Here is a 16,615-nt window from a genome sequence, read left to right on the forward strand (position 1 = left end):
AACGGAGATAAATTAACTGAGCTTAAGTCGTTTTGGTTACAAGATAACAGTTAAATGGAGCAAGAAGGCTTACAAAGGCAATTTTATCTAACATAGTAATTGACCAATCTCTTAACTTTTGATCATCTTGAAACAGAAACTATTTTTTTTGTAAATTCTTAATTGCTCAAAGATATAAAAACACATGTTACGAAGGACTTATACAAAGGAGAGGTTATCTCTAGAAGAGATCACGTTCGTCAAAAAGTCGTACGTTTATAGGGCTAGCACGACAGGGGTTAACTTGCGCGAGAGCAATACAAACCGCGAGATCTCTATGTGAGAATAGCAGTATTTGGCGCTTTAAGTCGCTGTCGCGCAAGTCGCGCCCTGTTGTGCTAGCTCTACTGGCGGTTAGCGACATACTTGTCCATAGCAGTTGCAGTGCCATTTAGAGCTTTAAATCGCAAAGATCTGAGGGGCACTGTCTCTACACCCGTCAAATTGAAAAGTCTTTATTTGATCCGTTTCACGAGCACCTTTAAATTTAAAAACTGGTACGTATGGAGATAGTGCTTCCCTGGACGCACTCATTCCCCCATTGCTATTAGATTTAATTATAAAATCCTACCATGTTCAGATGCAATATTTTAAAATGCTTTTTACATGTTATGAATTGCAATATTAGATTGCAAATCTACAAAATGGGATAAGCGAGCAAACTTGCAAATATTAAATAAACAATTTCAGAACAAAGTTATAATCCTCACGTTTAATATTTTCGCAGTGTTTATCATCTTTGCTTTCAATGTCACCTAATTAACACCGATTTGTTAACGAGACGGGATTGTCAGCCATTTACCTTTTTCGCTTGGACCTGAGCGTTGGTAATCTTTTTAAAACCATCATAATTTGGTACTATAATGGGATATAATTAAGGCGTTTCTTCATTGTAGGGAACAAGACGGGTTTAGTATTGGTACGGTAAATTTACTTAAAATAAGTGGCAAATATAAAAATATCGTTGATTACTATGAATGTTAGTGATATTACATCTATAAAAACTAATTTCGCATTTAGACAAATTAATTAAATTCACGTGTTGAATCGTGATAATGGATGATCGGTAGCCCCCGGGCGGCTGGAAAACAGTGTTTGGTACTACGTCTGTGGTTAGTATAGTTGAAACGCGTTGTGCCCGCACCCCTACTGAGTGTACGTTGCACTGAGAGTATGTAACCCAGTTTTAGAATATTGAAAATATCTATGTTGGCGGATCAAGAGTCCCATGAGGCAGTGGCACCTTCGCGGCTGCGGGCAATCGGAGCGGGGGCTTCGTTCGCCAGTAATTTAGGCAGCCGCGAGGAGGACGACGAGGCGGTGTGGCCCGCTTCGTCGTGAGGAGGGGAGGGGGAGGACGTAGCTCCTCCTACGTGCTGGGGTGTTCCGGTGCGCAAAATCGATCCCGGATCCTTCCAACTAGAGCACCCAAGAAGGCCACCGTGGTGTTTTAGCCTGTAGAAGTCCTGTCATAATAATATCCTATGACGATTTCCCCACGCAAAAAAAAATGTTATGCGGGGAGGCTCCTTTCGTGCACCCCAAAGCAAAACAATTTAATGTGTGTGTGAAGTTCCCAATAAACACTGGGCCCGCGTGAGAATTACGGATCAAGCTCTCATTGCGAAAGAAAGTCTGTGCCCAGCAGTGGGACTATATTGATACCTGCAATTAACACTACGGCAACTTTATTTTTTGGTAATTTTCTGTTGTTTTTGTAAACAGTCATATTTATTTACTAACATTAAGCTCCCCGAATTTTGTGAAAAAAAAAATAAAGAAACAAAATTCTAAAAAAACAAAAGAAAAACAAAGAGAAAAAAACGAAATAAAAACACAACAGGTCCAGAATTAAGTTCGTGTAGTGTTCATTACAGGTATCGATGAAGGCTAACTATTTTATAATCTAGTAGCAAAATGTAAAATATCCCTTGAAAGCTACTATATTCTCAAGGAATTTTACTTTTTAATTGTGGTGTCTACTATAACTACACACCATACTTTCACATACTCTATTATACATATTAAGTGGGACAGTTACTCGTAATTAAATTATAGTCAAACCCCGAAGGGAAGCCTTTCAGTACTATTGAGAACGCTGAAAGAACATCCCGACTACACTATGGTAGACGGTAAGTGATATTATTAATAATTAAGGCTCGTAATTTAATAAACATTTAATTTGAAGTTTACCGTGAGCTTTTCGCCGAAGAAAAACATGGTGAGGTAACCTGCACACATCTGCTAAGTAATTTTTTTTCTTATTGTTTCGATGGCATACACTATAATGCTTGCCATCGTCGTGATATTATGAAAATAAAAAAAATAATAAAAAACAGCACCTATTGTGTTATGTTCATATTGTTCAAAATGTTCAATATATTCGGTTCAATATGAATAATATCAGCACAAATATATCAGCACAAATATCAGCACAAAAGCAGAGTAACTCATATTTATTTATTTTTTCTACAATATTACTTTAAATGATAATAAGGCACAGAATTATTTTATATTTGGATGTTATTTTCATGTACAAAAATATTTAATCAATATTTTTTATATTTCAAGTAATACTGTAGAAAGAAAACCCAAGCGCGGCCGTTCCCTGTGAATTTTAAAATCTGATTTAAGATAATCAATTTTTTGTTGTAATTTCTGAACTAACTACTGTGAGAGGTGCTAAACGAACTTATTGCAACCAACTGACGTTATTATTTCTTTGCCGAATGAACGAATTGATAACGAAGAGAGAATAGACCAATCAATTATCAAATAATTCCTGACTAAAACAGTGATCAGAGTGTTTCTCTCAACCGTGTCCTTTACGGCTATATTTCGACAACTATTATGATTTGACTTTTATTAACGTAAAGCGCATGAATATAATATACTCCTGATGAGATTAGATTAATCAATCGATTTATATTACTTAAGTTAAAGTAATAGACAGAGTACTGTCTATTCCGATCGTTGATATTAGAGTTGCAACGAGTATTCGGTATTGCAAACCAAACGAAAATATAAAGTAAAACAAAATTAAGTTTTTGTAAGTATCAAACAGAAGTGAAATAAGCAGTAAAAGAAAACTTTTCTCATTAAGTAATAAAATTTAATTATAAACTTGAAAATTAACGTAACTTTTTAGTTTCATTTCATGTTTATTTTCTAAGCATTTCAAAATATAGGTTATCCAATGTTTGTTTTTTAAATGGCTCAAGTATTTAAATACGTAAATACCTGAAGAAGCACAAACTATATTATTTTTTGAGACAATAATTTGTAGCAAATACTTAATAGCAAATAATAATTTGTCGCCAATATGCTCAAATTTTAATAATTAATACGCATATTCAGATATAATCAGTTCCGTGAAGTCCCGGGATTTGTACAAGGGAATGTCTATGTTATTCTTTAGTTTAGCTAAATTAACTCCCTCATTTTTGATCCATTGTTCATGACTGTGGTCGTAGTATGGCAGTATAAGTGTGATAAACCTCACCGTGACAATATTTATTTCAGTTGATAAAGTTAAGTTTCCTTATTTGGTATAGCTATCTTTGTCCTTTAATCATCGCCGCGAAAACGATGAAAAAAAGAAATGTCGGGTTTTTGTAGTTTCTGTTTTTACATAATTTACATTATATTAGTTATTATTTTTGAATTTCTAATTACTCTCATGTATTGAACTGTATTAAAAATGTTCTCCTCGCTTTTTTCCAATAATTTTTACATATCAATTTGTTTGTTTTATTATTTCTTTTCATCTCGCTGCCGCGCTCAAATTTTACATTGATAAAATTACTGTGGAGAACTGTCAAAATGTTTTAAAATCGTCTGTGACCTTGCAAATGTTTTGCCACTGTGTTATTCTTTTGCAGTCAGTGGTCGAAGTGCTTGCGATGACAAAAATGTGTCGTCGCGATGCTCGCCATATAAGATATTGTGATAAAATTTTAATAGGTAGGTATTCAGCCTCTGTCCTCCGTTGCAACATTAGTTAATATCCACACAAGGGACTTTTCTTAGCAAAGGCAGTCCACTTAAGTAGGAGCTTAATGTTTACCCAGCACTTGAGACGGATTTATTAATAAGGCCCTTTGTGCATTTATATTTAAAGGACTCAAAGAACAATGAACACTAGGACAGTCCAGTGACAAAATACACCAACAATGAAGTGATGAAGTTAGGCTTTTAGAGACGACTGTGAAAAGTAGTCAGCTCGTTTTTATTTCTAATATTAATGTTAGAATAAATAGACAATCACTGTTTTTCATGAAATTACATTTCCGTAAACAAACTGCGACGCCGGTGTAATACATAGGGCGCACTATAAGTTTCCGGAACTGGCAACTTACATAAACAATATTTAAAAAGTAATTACAACATTTGAAAATGGAACTTTCTGGCTGTAGGATACAGTTTGTGTCATCTGGCTGTCACTTGTTTTCACGTCGTGGTGTCATTTTAGAAATTGGTTGTCTACATTACCTTAGATTTAACTCGTGAAAATATTCGTAGTATGATTTTCTACGACTTTAAGTGTAATTTAACTGCTCAGCGGAGCTTCTCTCGGCTTCAAACTGATTTTGGCGATGAATCACCATGCAAGACGACTATTTATTTATAGCTGGTTTGCAGAATTCAAACGCGGTCGTGTGAATCTCAGTGACGAGTTTCGTGATGGTCGCCCATTCACTGTCACAACAACAACAACAAACACATCGATGCTGTGCGCCGTATGATCAAAACAGACATTATTAGTTAAATACAATCAATACTACACAAACATTTGGGTGTGAAAAAGCTGTGCCCTCGGTGAATCCCACACAATTTGACTGAGGCTTAAAAAACTGATCGCGTCACTTGGTGCAATGCCATGCTTACCAGGTTCAACGAAGGGGCGTCAAATTTGGTGTGGAACATAGTAACAGGTGACGAAACATGGATTTATAGTTAAGAGGGTATGGGTCTTTCGAGATGAGTCGAAACCAACCAAAGTGACGCGCGTGCAGCGTGCCTCTAAGTGGATGATTGCTTCTTTTTTTAATAAAACTGGACACGTGGATGCTGTTGCTTTGGAGAACATTGTACCGTGAATTGTGATTAGTACACGACAATTTGTTTGCCGGAAGTTATTAACAAACTCCGTAAAAGTAACCGTAAACGCCGTATTATCTTGCACCACGATAATGCCTGTTCTCACACGGCCAGACAGGCAAATGAATTTTTGAAGGTGAACAACGTTGACCTTATGAGCCATCCCGCGTACAGTCCCGACCTGGCACTTTGTGACTTTTATTTATTTCCAAGAATTAAGAACCACCTACGTGGTCAAGATTTTCATCACCTGAAGAGGCTGTCGAAGAGTATGAAAAATATGTTTCAGAGATTGTCACGGAGGAGTGGCATAAATGTTTACAAAATTGGTTCATTCGTATGAAAAAGTGCATTAACGCTTAACGCTAACGGAGAATATTTTGAGAAACAATAAATTCATTTCTGACCATTTATAGTACTTTTTTCTTATTCGTTCCGGAAACTTATAGTGCGCCCCACGCAATATATGTACTAAAACGACGATTGCCTAGTGAATACCTATTCATGGTACTATGGGCCCTAAATTGTAGCATTCAGGAAAGAAAGGTGTCGGCAGTGAATGAATTTCTCTCCTTTACCGTATGTATCTGGAAAAAATTAACAAAGCGCTTCCTGCCAATGAATAGTAAGTCAATGATGGAGTGTTCCTGGGTTTTTTAGTATTCCGAATTTACTTCAACTACCGGGAATTGAACTAGGGACATCATCGGTCGCCCACTACAAGTCCTTGGGCCAAAGAGGTTTTCAAAATATGACAGACAAATAAAGTTAGTCTGATTATTTCAGTTGTGGATCCAGGAGTAGTGAAAACTGGTTCTTACAAATATGAAGATGGAACGCGATACGTAGGAGAATGGAACTCCAAAGGGCAGAAGCATGGAATGGGACATTTGGTACTCCCTGATGGTACAAGATATGATGGTGCCATGATTGGCGGATTGTGCTCTGGACTTGGGGTTATGGCGTTTCCTGATGGTGCAAAGTGAGTACATGTTTCTTTTAAATATCAAATCAGTACACAAGAGTTTAGATCGCTTGCGCACTATGTCTGATACGTATCAGTTCCGAATCTGAGAAATGACGGTCCGAAATGTCCGAAATTTTATCTCTAGGTGTACAAGCGATATTCGTATTTGTCGGATTCGAATTGGACTTAGTGTACAAGCGGCATCCGAAGTGGGTCCGAGTTTTCTAGATTTGTATAGTTTCTGATTTGGGGGTCTACTCTCGATTTCCGTCCGACATCCGTCCTATTAAGCAAATATATAAACAAATAAGTCCTGCTATCTTTTTTATTTACATTCTGATAAAAAAAGATACCAGGACTTATTTGAATGCTAATCTATCAGAATAGTTTCATGTTCAGATATCTAAATATCATTCTCAGTTAGTGTGGGGATCTCAATCATAAAATTAATATTCATATTATTTTCAACCGACTTTTCTCGTCATCAGTTTCTCCTCAGCCCTCTTTTTTGACGTTTTCAATTCCAGTCCCTTTTTTGTGTGTGTATGTCACGCGATAACTCAAGCAATTTGTGAACCGATTTTGCAAGAGCTACACGGATTTTTGTCATCCAAGTACCTACGCAGAAACTGTATAAACCTTTAGTTTAAAGTTTTTGTGTTTCGCTATAGTTTTAAACCTCGTAAATAGCAAATTTTGAATATCAATCGGAATCTTATTATAGAAGCGTACACATTGCACTTTAAATGAATTTGAGACTTTATGAAGACGACTGTCAAGAACTATGCTAACGTATTAATGTAATGTCTGTCACTATTTTTCGTAAAGAAATTACTATTCTTCTTAACAGAAATAACATTTTCATAAATGTACTGTGTAAGAATGTTAATCTCTTTAAGCGTATCTCTCTGGGACCCGATTGTAAACTGCCTCAACCGCACGTTTCTGCAAGACAAAGATTCTATTAATATCGGGGGCATTATCCTAAAGAAAAATGACGTATGTCATAAAATAGTGAAAGTAACTGAAGTGAACCTATCTAGCTGTTTCGTCGTCTGAAAGTTTCCAGGTTTCCTCACAATGCATTCCTTAACCCGTTCAAGGACAGTAACGCCGTTTATCGTAATCTAACCGCTCACGCGATGCGCTCTTCCTACCGCAAAATGGCGGCTATTTGGTTGCGCAAATTAGAAAAGGATTCAGTTTAAATACAAGTTTTTATAAATAAAAATTATTATTCTGCATTGCTAAATAAATACCCTCCGTACTACCAACATAAACATCTCAAATAAAATGCAGTAATACACCGCAAATCCTGCACTTAAAAAGCACTAACGAAATTTTTGGTGTACTTGGGTAAATATGATAATATTCCGTTTGAGTGGTTCTAACGTTTACTTGCTTGTATGTATGTAACGTGTATTTTTGAAGTTGTTTATTTTTTTAAATGACAGACCCAGGCATTAAAAACTTTATGGTTTGCTAGAGTAGTTACCGAAACAGCAATTAGTATTAGTTCTTTTACCTGTTATAACTTCGATATCCGATAAATCGGTATAAAGTCATCACCGGCACCTCTAGGTGTGGTATGCGTGTATCGCATGTATCGCGTGAGCGTATAAAATATTATTATTCTGCAAATAATAATTTATTTATAAAGAAAAGCGATAAAAAGGATTACTTTGATGCTAGAAAAATTTCAAGTGTTGACAGGTGACTCTCTTTTACGTTTAGCTTGATGAAGTTAGAGGGACACAAGTCCCTGCGGATCATGTCACGGGGTCATGGATAAATATCATGGGGATAAATATTCAGTAGAAAGATAAATAAATATATTTATCAATTTTTTTTTCGTCTTTTATTATTTATATTTAGTAAAACAAAGTATATTTTTAAGTTTAATGTAAATATTGATACAATTTAGTGGTATGTACGTGTAAATGCTTTATACCTTGTTCCTGTTACACACAGTGATAAAAAGAATCCTTTTAAGTTAAACGCGTAGTTTGTTAAAAAGAAATTGACTTCACGCAATATTAATCAGCTGACTAACATTTTGTATGGAATTTGTTTTTTTTTTTCAAGTTACTAGGTTGGTCCGTTTTGTACCTTTGTTCAGCTTCGTATGGGTTTGTGGTAGTGCAATATTTTATTTTAAAAAACTGTACAAACTCTACACACGGACTTCATTAGAAATACTTAAACGATAATTAATTCCAATACAAAGGAAATTCAATTCAAAATCACTTGGCCACTATTTTGCCAAAGCTTAAATTCGCTACCGAATAATTTACATAAGTGGGAAAGCGACGGAGAGAGCCACTAAGGAGAATTGTAAACATTTACTTTTTATATCACGTGTTTTAATTAATAGATTTTGTGTGTAAGCTATGAAAGAGAATCATTAGGCTATTTCAAGTCCAAAAATGACTTTATTTAGTACGCAGTAAACCCCAAGACCATAAAGTTGAGTCGTACTTTATTAATGCAGGATAGGTCAGCTCAAGGGTTACAGATATAATAACTTTCTATCGAGTTCTTAGGTTTTCGCGATTGTTACACATAGGACGTGAAACTATTTTTCCGGATTTAAATCGCGTATATTTGTTTTTTTTTTCAAACAAACCAACGTTTCGGGCCCTTTACGGGACCATGGGACCTGTAAACCTTGTTTGAAAAAACATACGCAATTTAAATCTATCAAATATAATAGATAACTTTCTATCAAACGAATTTTCTATACCAGCCAAGGTTTATGTTGATAAAAGTTTAGGTGAGTATGTTGCAACTAGTTTACATTCTTACCGCAGTTAGTGAGATGTTATCGACTCGAAAAACGTAGGATAAACAGTATTGTTACATAAAACAATGGGAAAATGAGAAGTAATCGTACGTAATTATTTAATATAAAATTAATTCTTATGAATTTTATAAAAACACAAAAAAATAAATATCTATGTTTTAGGATAAATACTCAGTAAAAACAGATATTTATCGGGTAAAAACCCATCTCTAGTTGTATCCAATACTTAAGTTGTTTATATCTTGGGAAATAGAGGTATTCTTGATTTCTTTTATCGTTTGTTCGTCCCAACTCTTGGTGTCATAGAAAAAATCAAAATTTCACGGAACGCAATAATGCTTACATTACTGCTTGGCGGCAGAAATAGGTAAGGTGGTAGTACTTCCCTGGAAGAATTTTTTCACGCTTACTGCTACTAAAAATGTACCAGCAATGTATAATTTTTGGTCTACCGAAGAGTAGAAAATATAATATAAATTAACATGACCTGTTGACTTAGAAACAACAACATGTGCTTGCAGGTATGAAGGCGAGTTCATGCAAGGCTGGTTCCATGGACATGGTGTGTTCTGGCGAGCTGATGGAATGAAGTTTGAAGGGGAGTTCCGCGGGGGACGGGTTTGGGGCCTAGGTTAGTATGTCTTTATTCGATTTGTAATTCTCTTTTGTGCAATTTTTATATGATCGTGTAAAGTATACATCCTATAGTATAACAAATTAGCACGCGTTTATTCGACACGATTTGCATCGCGCTCCCCCCGCGCGGTCGAAGAGCGGAATCCGTGTTGTCACAACGCAGCGATCACGGGCGTCAAACTGTCATGGCAAAATACGCTCTATTTGTTTAGCTTTTACGTTTTGACCTAAATGAGCGTCCCAGACACGCGGGCGAGTCTGGCTTGAAATAGTTCTACGCGGCCGCCCGCGCGGCGGCCGTGCGCAGATCGCGCGGTAGCGTTATTCAGAGGAATTTAAATGTTGTTGCCTAGTAAATAGAATTCAGATTCGTCATTAATACACGTGAAGGCGTGGTAACGCGGCGGCCGCGCGAAAACTTTCTCCTCATGTAACTGGGCGCTTAGACCCTTATACCCTTATGTGTGTTGTATATTTTTATGTAGATGCCGCATTTGATCAAGATGAAGCATTTGATCTAGCAAAACAGTTTTTCTCCATTTCTCCTCCGGTGGCCGTAAACGAAGTATAAAGGTATCTTTTATCTAAGTTAAGGTTCCTTTATCAAGAATGGGCGCATAAAATTGTAAACAGTTTTCATCGTATTATATTTATCCAGAAAAGCGGGGCTGCAACAATGTATAATTAGATATATATGAAAATATCTGAGATACGTCGTATTTCTTGCGTTAACAAAGCTAAGATCAGAAGATAATTGAAACATAGTTCCTTTTGCTTGATTACGATTGAACAAGGTAGCCGAATTTACATAGTATACGTGTGTTATGTATCATATTTAGTGTAATTTTGAATATTGTATATTATTACAAACGTGTATTTAGTCCAAGTGGAAATTATATTAAATTAGCATTGTATCTATTAAAATTGGTTTATTTGATTTTAAAACACCACAAAAAATATATATATCCTTAGAATAATAACGCATAGAAACCTAGTCCGCACACGCTAAATGAGGCAAATTGAAGCGCGCCAAAAGGGCCTACACGAGCGCGCGGGCCTTCAGTGCTCAAGGTCAACTTGCACCGCGAACAGATCAAGAATTTTAGCTAAAAATGACGAAATGTGCGGTAAATGAGAGTAAAAATACGTCAGACAAACATAAAATAGATACTAACATCACATTTCACAAGGAAGTAACGCGTTTCAACTTGTATTTTTATATAAATATTCACTAAAACCGAAAAATTAACCTACTACTAAAACTAGCCTACATGAATTTGATTTTTGCCTCACTTGTGACAGTTCGTTTGATATGAAACTATCATTCTATGCGTTATTATTCTAAGTATATATCGTTCTGATCAGTGTGTTACATAGACAAGCTTACGTAAAGGGTTGACAAAGCAATATTTACTAGAACCATGGATCAATAACTGCACTAACCAAATGTCGCGACGATTGCCAAACAGTAATTTTTGTAACTAATTTGTTTTACATTGATGAGCTACCAATTTATCAAAATTACTCTAATGTCTAGTTATAGCAAAGAAATTAACTAGATGGCGCTTATTACACAGATTTTTACGGATACTGCCGGTTATTCTTTTATATTGTTTAGGATTAGCCCCATCTACCCGTATTAACAAGCAGTAATTTGTAAATTAGTTTGTAAAATACAATGCCATCTATTGATATGCATATTTGTCAAAGTTCAGAAAATAATTTTACAATAAATTAAAACACTGACTACTTGTATTTTATATTAAAGAGAAATTAACTATTATCCACGGCTATTTACATAATACAAACTACTTCCAAGCTATTGATCAGTGCCATCTAGATATAAGACGGGTTTCTGGCCTTTTTCAGAGTTATGATCTGTACTATAGATTCACGCTAAAACATAAATCATCTATATTAGGCACTCTTGTAACTTAGATTACTTTTCTTTGAAATAAACGTAATTACAAAAGAGATTGTCAAAGCTTTAATCTTCAGTTATTTGAAGTCAAATTAGGAATTTTCTTAATTGAATTTAATTATTTTCAAATTTTTAATTAGTTCTTTTGCAAGGGTTTTAACTGTAGCGTTTTAATTTAGCTTGTTACAGAATATTATGGTCTCAATTTTTTTAAATAAATAATCTCTTGATTTTACCCTTCTTAGAATATACTGATTCCTCTATTTGAATGCTGCTGAAGATCTGTTATTTTTCTCTCCATTCTCTACAATATTTTACTTAACGACGTGTCTCCCGGGTATCTGAAAGAGCGTTTCAGGTTTCTCTGGTTTGCTGTCGTTCTCTCGTTAGGTCTTACTTATCTTTTCCATTCTTCAATTCCGGTTTCTATTCTTACTCCTTCACTGTTGCATGCCATCAGACTTTAGAATACACTTCCTATTACTGTTCGCGAAAGTAAATTGTTATCATTTTCAAAATAAGAGAAAGGGCGCCTACTTATTAGACGCTTCTATAAGCACTGCAGTGGCGTGTCTGTGACACGACTGCCGCCCCACTATTAATTTTCGTACAATATATTTTCATTAAAAAAAATAAAGATTTTTTTATTCTAAAAAGAATTTCTAATTACACAATAACTGTTTATATAAGTATTTATGTAACTAGTAATAATTGAATGTTATTGATATTGTTTTTGTATTACAATATTTTTATTTTGTTATGCGTATAAGCCCATTATTTTAGTTATTGCGTCCCGTATTTAGGTCTACAGTAAGAAATTTCTTCTACAAATAAGCAGAACCTTTTTGTTTGTGTTTTTCTTTTGTTAAATGTGATTTTGTGTATTTGTCCTGTAGAGCCTGGCTTTACTCACTAATGGATATAGGCCTCCAAGTTTTTGTGCCACTCCCCACGGTCAAGGGTCAATGTCATCCTGGTTCGCCCTGCAATTCTTACGATGTCGTCTGCCCATCTCGCCGCTGCTGGACGCCCAACATTCCTGTATCCAGTCCATGGAAGCTACTCGCTCATCACCTTACTCCATCTGTCATCTTGTCTCCGTGTCGGGTACCCCGCCCAGCACCACTTTAGTTTCGTCATTCTATTCCCCACGTCCTTTAGGTACTCTTGTTCGACTTCGAATCTGGATTTGGGAACACGGTCTATAAGCTTGATATCGAGCATGACACGCTCCATGGCTCTCTGTGGAACTTCCTATACATAGTCTCCTGCGCGAGCGTCCATCTCTCACACACTGATTATATAGGTGGGTAAAATTTTGGCTGACTTAAAATTATCACCCAACTTGCCAAACAGTAAATGATTAAATAAATGCATCATAAAAAGAGTTTCAATTTGATCATGTGTCAAAGTTCCGATCGAAACTTGGATGGTTTCTCATTCGTCGTCGTAGGGACTTGCGCGTTTTATCCCTTCTGTATTTTGTTCTCTTTTATCCCACCTCTCCTCCATGCCTCAAATATTGTTTCGTAGTACTACTCTCAGTCGCACCAATACGTCTCTTCCCTTTCATTAAACTGTCATATCCACCCTTGTAACTTTTATTCCAACTTCTTCAAGGTTAGAAGCATCAAACTGTGAAATTTCCTGCCTGAATCGATTAGACGTGCTAACTCTATTGAGTCTTTCAAAACTCAAGACTTAACTTACTTAATTCTTTTGTCCTATTCTTAGCTGCTGTAAATTGTATGTGTTATTATTATTGTTATAGTTTTATGTTTTATGTTTCAACTTTTAATTCATTTAAGTGTATGTATTTTTAATTTATTTTTCTTTTTCATTTGTGTAAGTGCAATTTGTCTATTAAAGACGTATGTATACTGTTGCGCCCGCAATTGATTATTATTTTTTCTGTTACTCGAAGGTTGCGTGTTAAAGATTGCTACCTAGCTATAAGGTCGCCTGTTGTACCTGTATTTTTATTTTATTGTAATTATATGTATTTGTCTTGGCGTGCAATACAGAATATTTGTATTGTATTGCATTAAAATTTGAACAACCCCCGATACAAAACGCACCTTCGGTTTAAACAGTGACTTCACTTACATTTGTAAAATTTACAGAAAATTAATTACAAGTTTTATATTTAGTGCTAATGAGTACATTTGGTTGTGCTAAAGAGCTCTTATATATTATACCATGTCAATACGCCATTTAAAGAAAAATGAAGGAATGCATAAGGAGTCTCAGTTCTTCAGTTTAAATTACGTTTTGCAAATTTTTCGGATCACAATTTACAATTTACATAGGCGCACTATAAGTTTCCGGAACTGGAAGTTTACATAAACAGTATTTAAAAAGTGACTACGACATTTGAAAATGGAACTTTTAGGCTGTAGAATACAGTTTGTTTCATCTGATTATCACTTGTTTTTACATTGCAGCGTCATTTTAGAAATTGGTTGTCTACATCACCATGGATTTAACTCGTGAAAATTTTCATAGTATGATTTTAAGTGTAATTTAACTGCTCAGCGGAGCTTCTCTCGGCTTCAAACTGCTTTTGGAGATAAAGCACTATGCAAGACGACTATTTATAGCTAGTTTGCAGAATTCAAACGCTGTCCTGTGAATCTCAGTGACGAATTTCGTGATGGTCGCCCTTTCACTGCTGTGAACAACAAAAACATCGATGCTGTGCGCCGTATGATCAAAACAGACAGGCATGTGATATACCATGAGATTCGGGCATCTTTAGACTTTAGACTTGTTTGTCCCATCACATGATATTATATTTTAAAAAATCTCGACGTCAACTTTTATACTGAGCTCCTGAGCTAGGTGCGCTTCTGTAACTTGCTGCAGTCATTCCTGCAGTTAATATGGACTGCATGCAAACAATGTCGACTGCATGCAGTCGGTTTTGTCTGCATGGAGTTGGACTTCGCGAATGCACTTCATTTAGTAGCAGCCTTACTCTGGGTTAGAATCCGAACTTGCTCCTCTGAGTTTCTCGGAATTTGTATGCGAAATTCTATATGAGATTCACCATGAGCTTTTTGGTGCAGGAAAACATCGTGGTGAACGGTTCAAACCCCTCGGAAAACGTGTGTAGTGTCCAACTCGCAACTGGCCACCGTGGTGAACTATATATAGCCTGAACCCGCGCTCTGAGGAGACCCGTGCTCAGAAGTGGATCGTATAAATGGGTTCATGATGATGATGATATAATTTTCCAGGTCTTGTCACTTTTAGCGACGGCAGCCACGGATTCCCCAGGAACGAGGGTTTCTTCCAGGACTGTAGGCTGGTTCGACGGAAGCGATGTCCGGAGGTGGTCCAACGAGCACAGAAGGTCGCATACATGGCTAGAGCGCAGTGTCAACAAATTTAGACAATTGTGTAGGGCAATTTTTGGCACTGCATGTACCTGGAGTAATGTATAGATAGAATATCGGACTCAATTGCATTTTGCGATTGTGACAGCTAACCGTAATGACAAGTCTGTATGTACATTTAAATTTAAATAAATTAATGTTTGTCTTACTAATCGTTTTTTCATACATTAACTGAACCAAATAATAATAATAAAATTATTTATTTACCTAAACATAAAATAAGTGTATTGTAAGAATTTAGTGTCAGACTGTATAAGACGACCTCGGTAGCCCATTGATTTGTACCTACTACTTGGTAGGACCAATTTGGGGAATGTACAGTCGCGTACAATGAAGTGTAAATATTGACACATTTTCGAATATATGTCAATATTAGATAATTACTTAAAAAATACGTACCCTGTGTTGTGTTCAAAATACACATATTTTTGATATTTATGGTAGATGAAACTGACGTTGTTGCCACCCAAGCTAGCAAAATACACACAAATAAAATTAATTAAAAAAAGGCACTGGTATGTTTTCATTATATAGCAAGTACAATATGTACTGCAATATTTTTGAAAACGATACAATTAGGACTAAAATGTAACAAATTCCGTACTTTTAAAAGGTGTTTCTATTATTATGGTAAAATCACACAATCCTAATTATATACATTTAAATGAAAATGCATTCTGTAAATATTTACGAAAATTGTATGGATACATATACAAAAAAAAACCAGGAGTGTATACTTTTTACTAATTGTAGTTTGTTTACTAATGTATACCTTTTTTAAAAAGAACATCATAATGATTATATATTTTTAAGCACAAGTTATTTATTTTTTAAATATCTGTTATTTACATTTTGAAAATGTATCAACGTTTACATACCATTGCACGCGTTTGTACTTTCCTAAAACGGTGCTGGTCTGGGAGTTCTGGGTAGGACTTCGGAGTAAATTACGTTGTTCAGGTACTCATAAAACAGAAAATCGCTACAATGAAGGTACAAAGCTTTTAAATTTTTGCTACATTGTTTAAAAGTATAAATTATTATTATTAAAAAGAAACAAAAACCCGACTGCAAAAAAAAAAAAAATTACTGAAAAGAGACAAACAAGCTCTTTAATATACACAGCCTTGTTTGAGCAATGTACTATGCATGCGATGTATTTAGTTTACCGACTTCAAAAAAAGGAGGAGGTTCTCAATTTGACTGTTTTTTTACTTGTAAAATTGTGAACTGCTTTTGATAATCCCGTTTTTGTTGGAAAGAGCGTACCTCACTTATAGTCCCATTTAAATTGAAGAAATTATTCCACCTCTCGAGCTGACAAACTAAGGATGAATGACTTTTGAGGTCGGTTTTTTTTGGTACTCTGTACTGCGATTATTCAGTATCTACTTACTTAGGTGAATTATAATTATGTACATTGACATACTTAGGAAGTTGTTCACTTGACTACAGTAAATATGCAGTTGACAAAAATATATTATAATATAAATAAATACATATAACTTAGATTTTGTTATGAGTGTGGGCTGGGACAAACCAACAACGTATGTTACATAACTTTTGTTTATCCTCCACCTCCACCTGCTTCTGACGCAGTTGCGTAAAAACTAGCTGGTGCCCACGATTTCGTCTGCTTAGAATAAGTACTTCAAGTAGCGTACTGTACTATGGTAATTTTCATAGTTTTATTGGTTCTGTATACAAATTTTCATCCCCTAATTCACCTCTTTTAAGATTTATTTTTATGA

The 16,615-nt window shown here is 35.4% G+C and overlaps 1 protein-coding gene across 1 annotated transcript; it reads left to right on the top strand.

Annotated features, from left to right (window-relative positions):
• Window positions 1–2,142: 2,142 nt before the first annotated feature.
• Window positions 2,143–15,004, top strand: LOC113235274 (MORN repeat-containing protein 4 homolog). Its single transcript, XM_026470926.1, has 4 exons — window positions 2,143–2,171; window positions 5,926–6,121; window positions 9,431–9,540; window positions 14,706–15,004. Exons 1-4 carry the CDS (start codon window positions 2,162–2,164, stop codon window positions 14,858–14,860), a joined length of 471 nt encoding a protein of 156 aa, XP_026326711.1. The 5' UTR covers window positions 2,143–2,161; the 3' UTR covers window positions 14,861–15,004.
• Window positions 15,005–16,615: the final 1,611 nt, after the last annotated feature.

This window comes from Hyposmocoma kahamanoa, unplaced genomic scaffold, assembly GCF_003589595.1.
Source record: "Hyposmocoma kahamanoa isolate Upper Pololo Valley unplaced genomic scaffold, ASM358959v1 87, whole genome shotgun sequence".
In the NCBI taxonomy this organism is placed as follows: Eukaryota; Metazoa; Arthropoda; class Insecta; order Lepidoptera; family Cosmopterigidae; genus Hyposmocoma; species Hyposmocoma kahamanoa.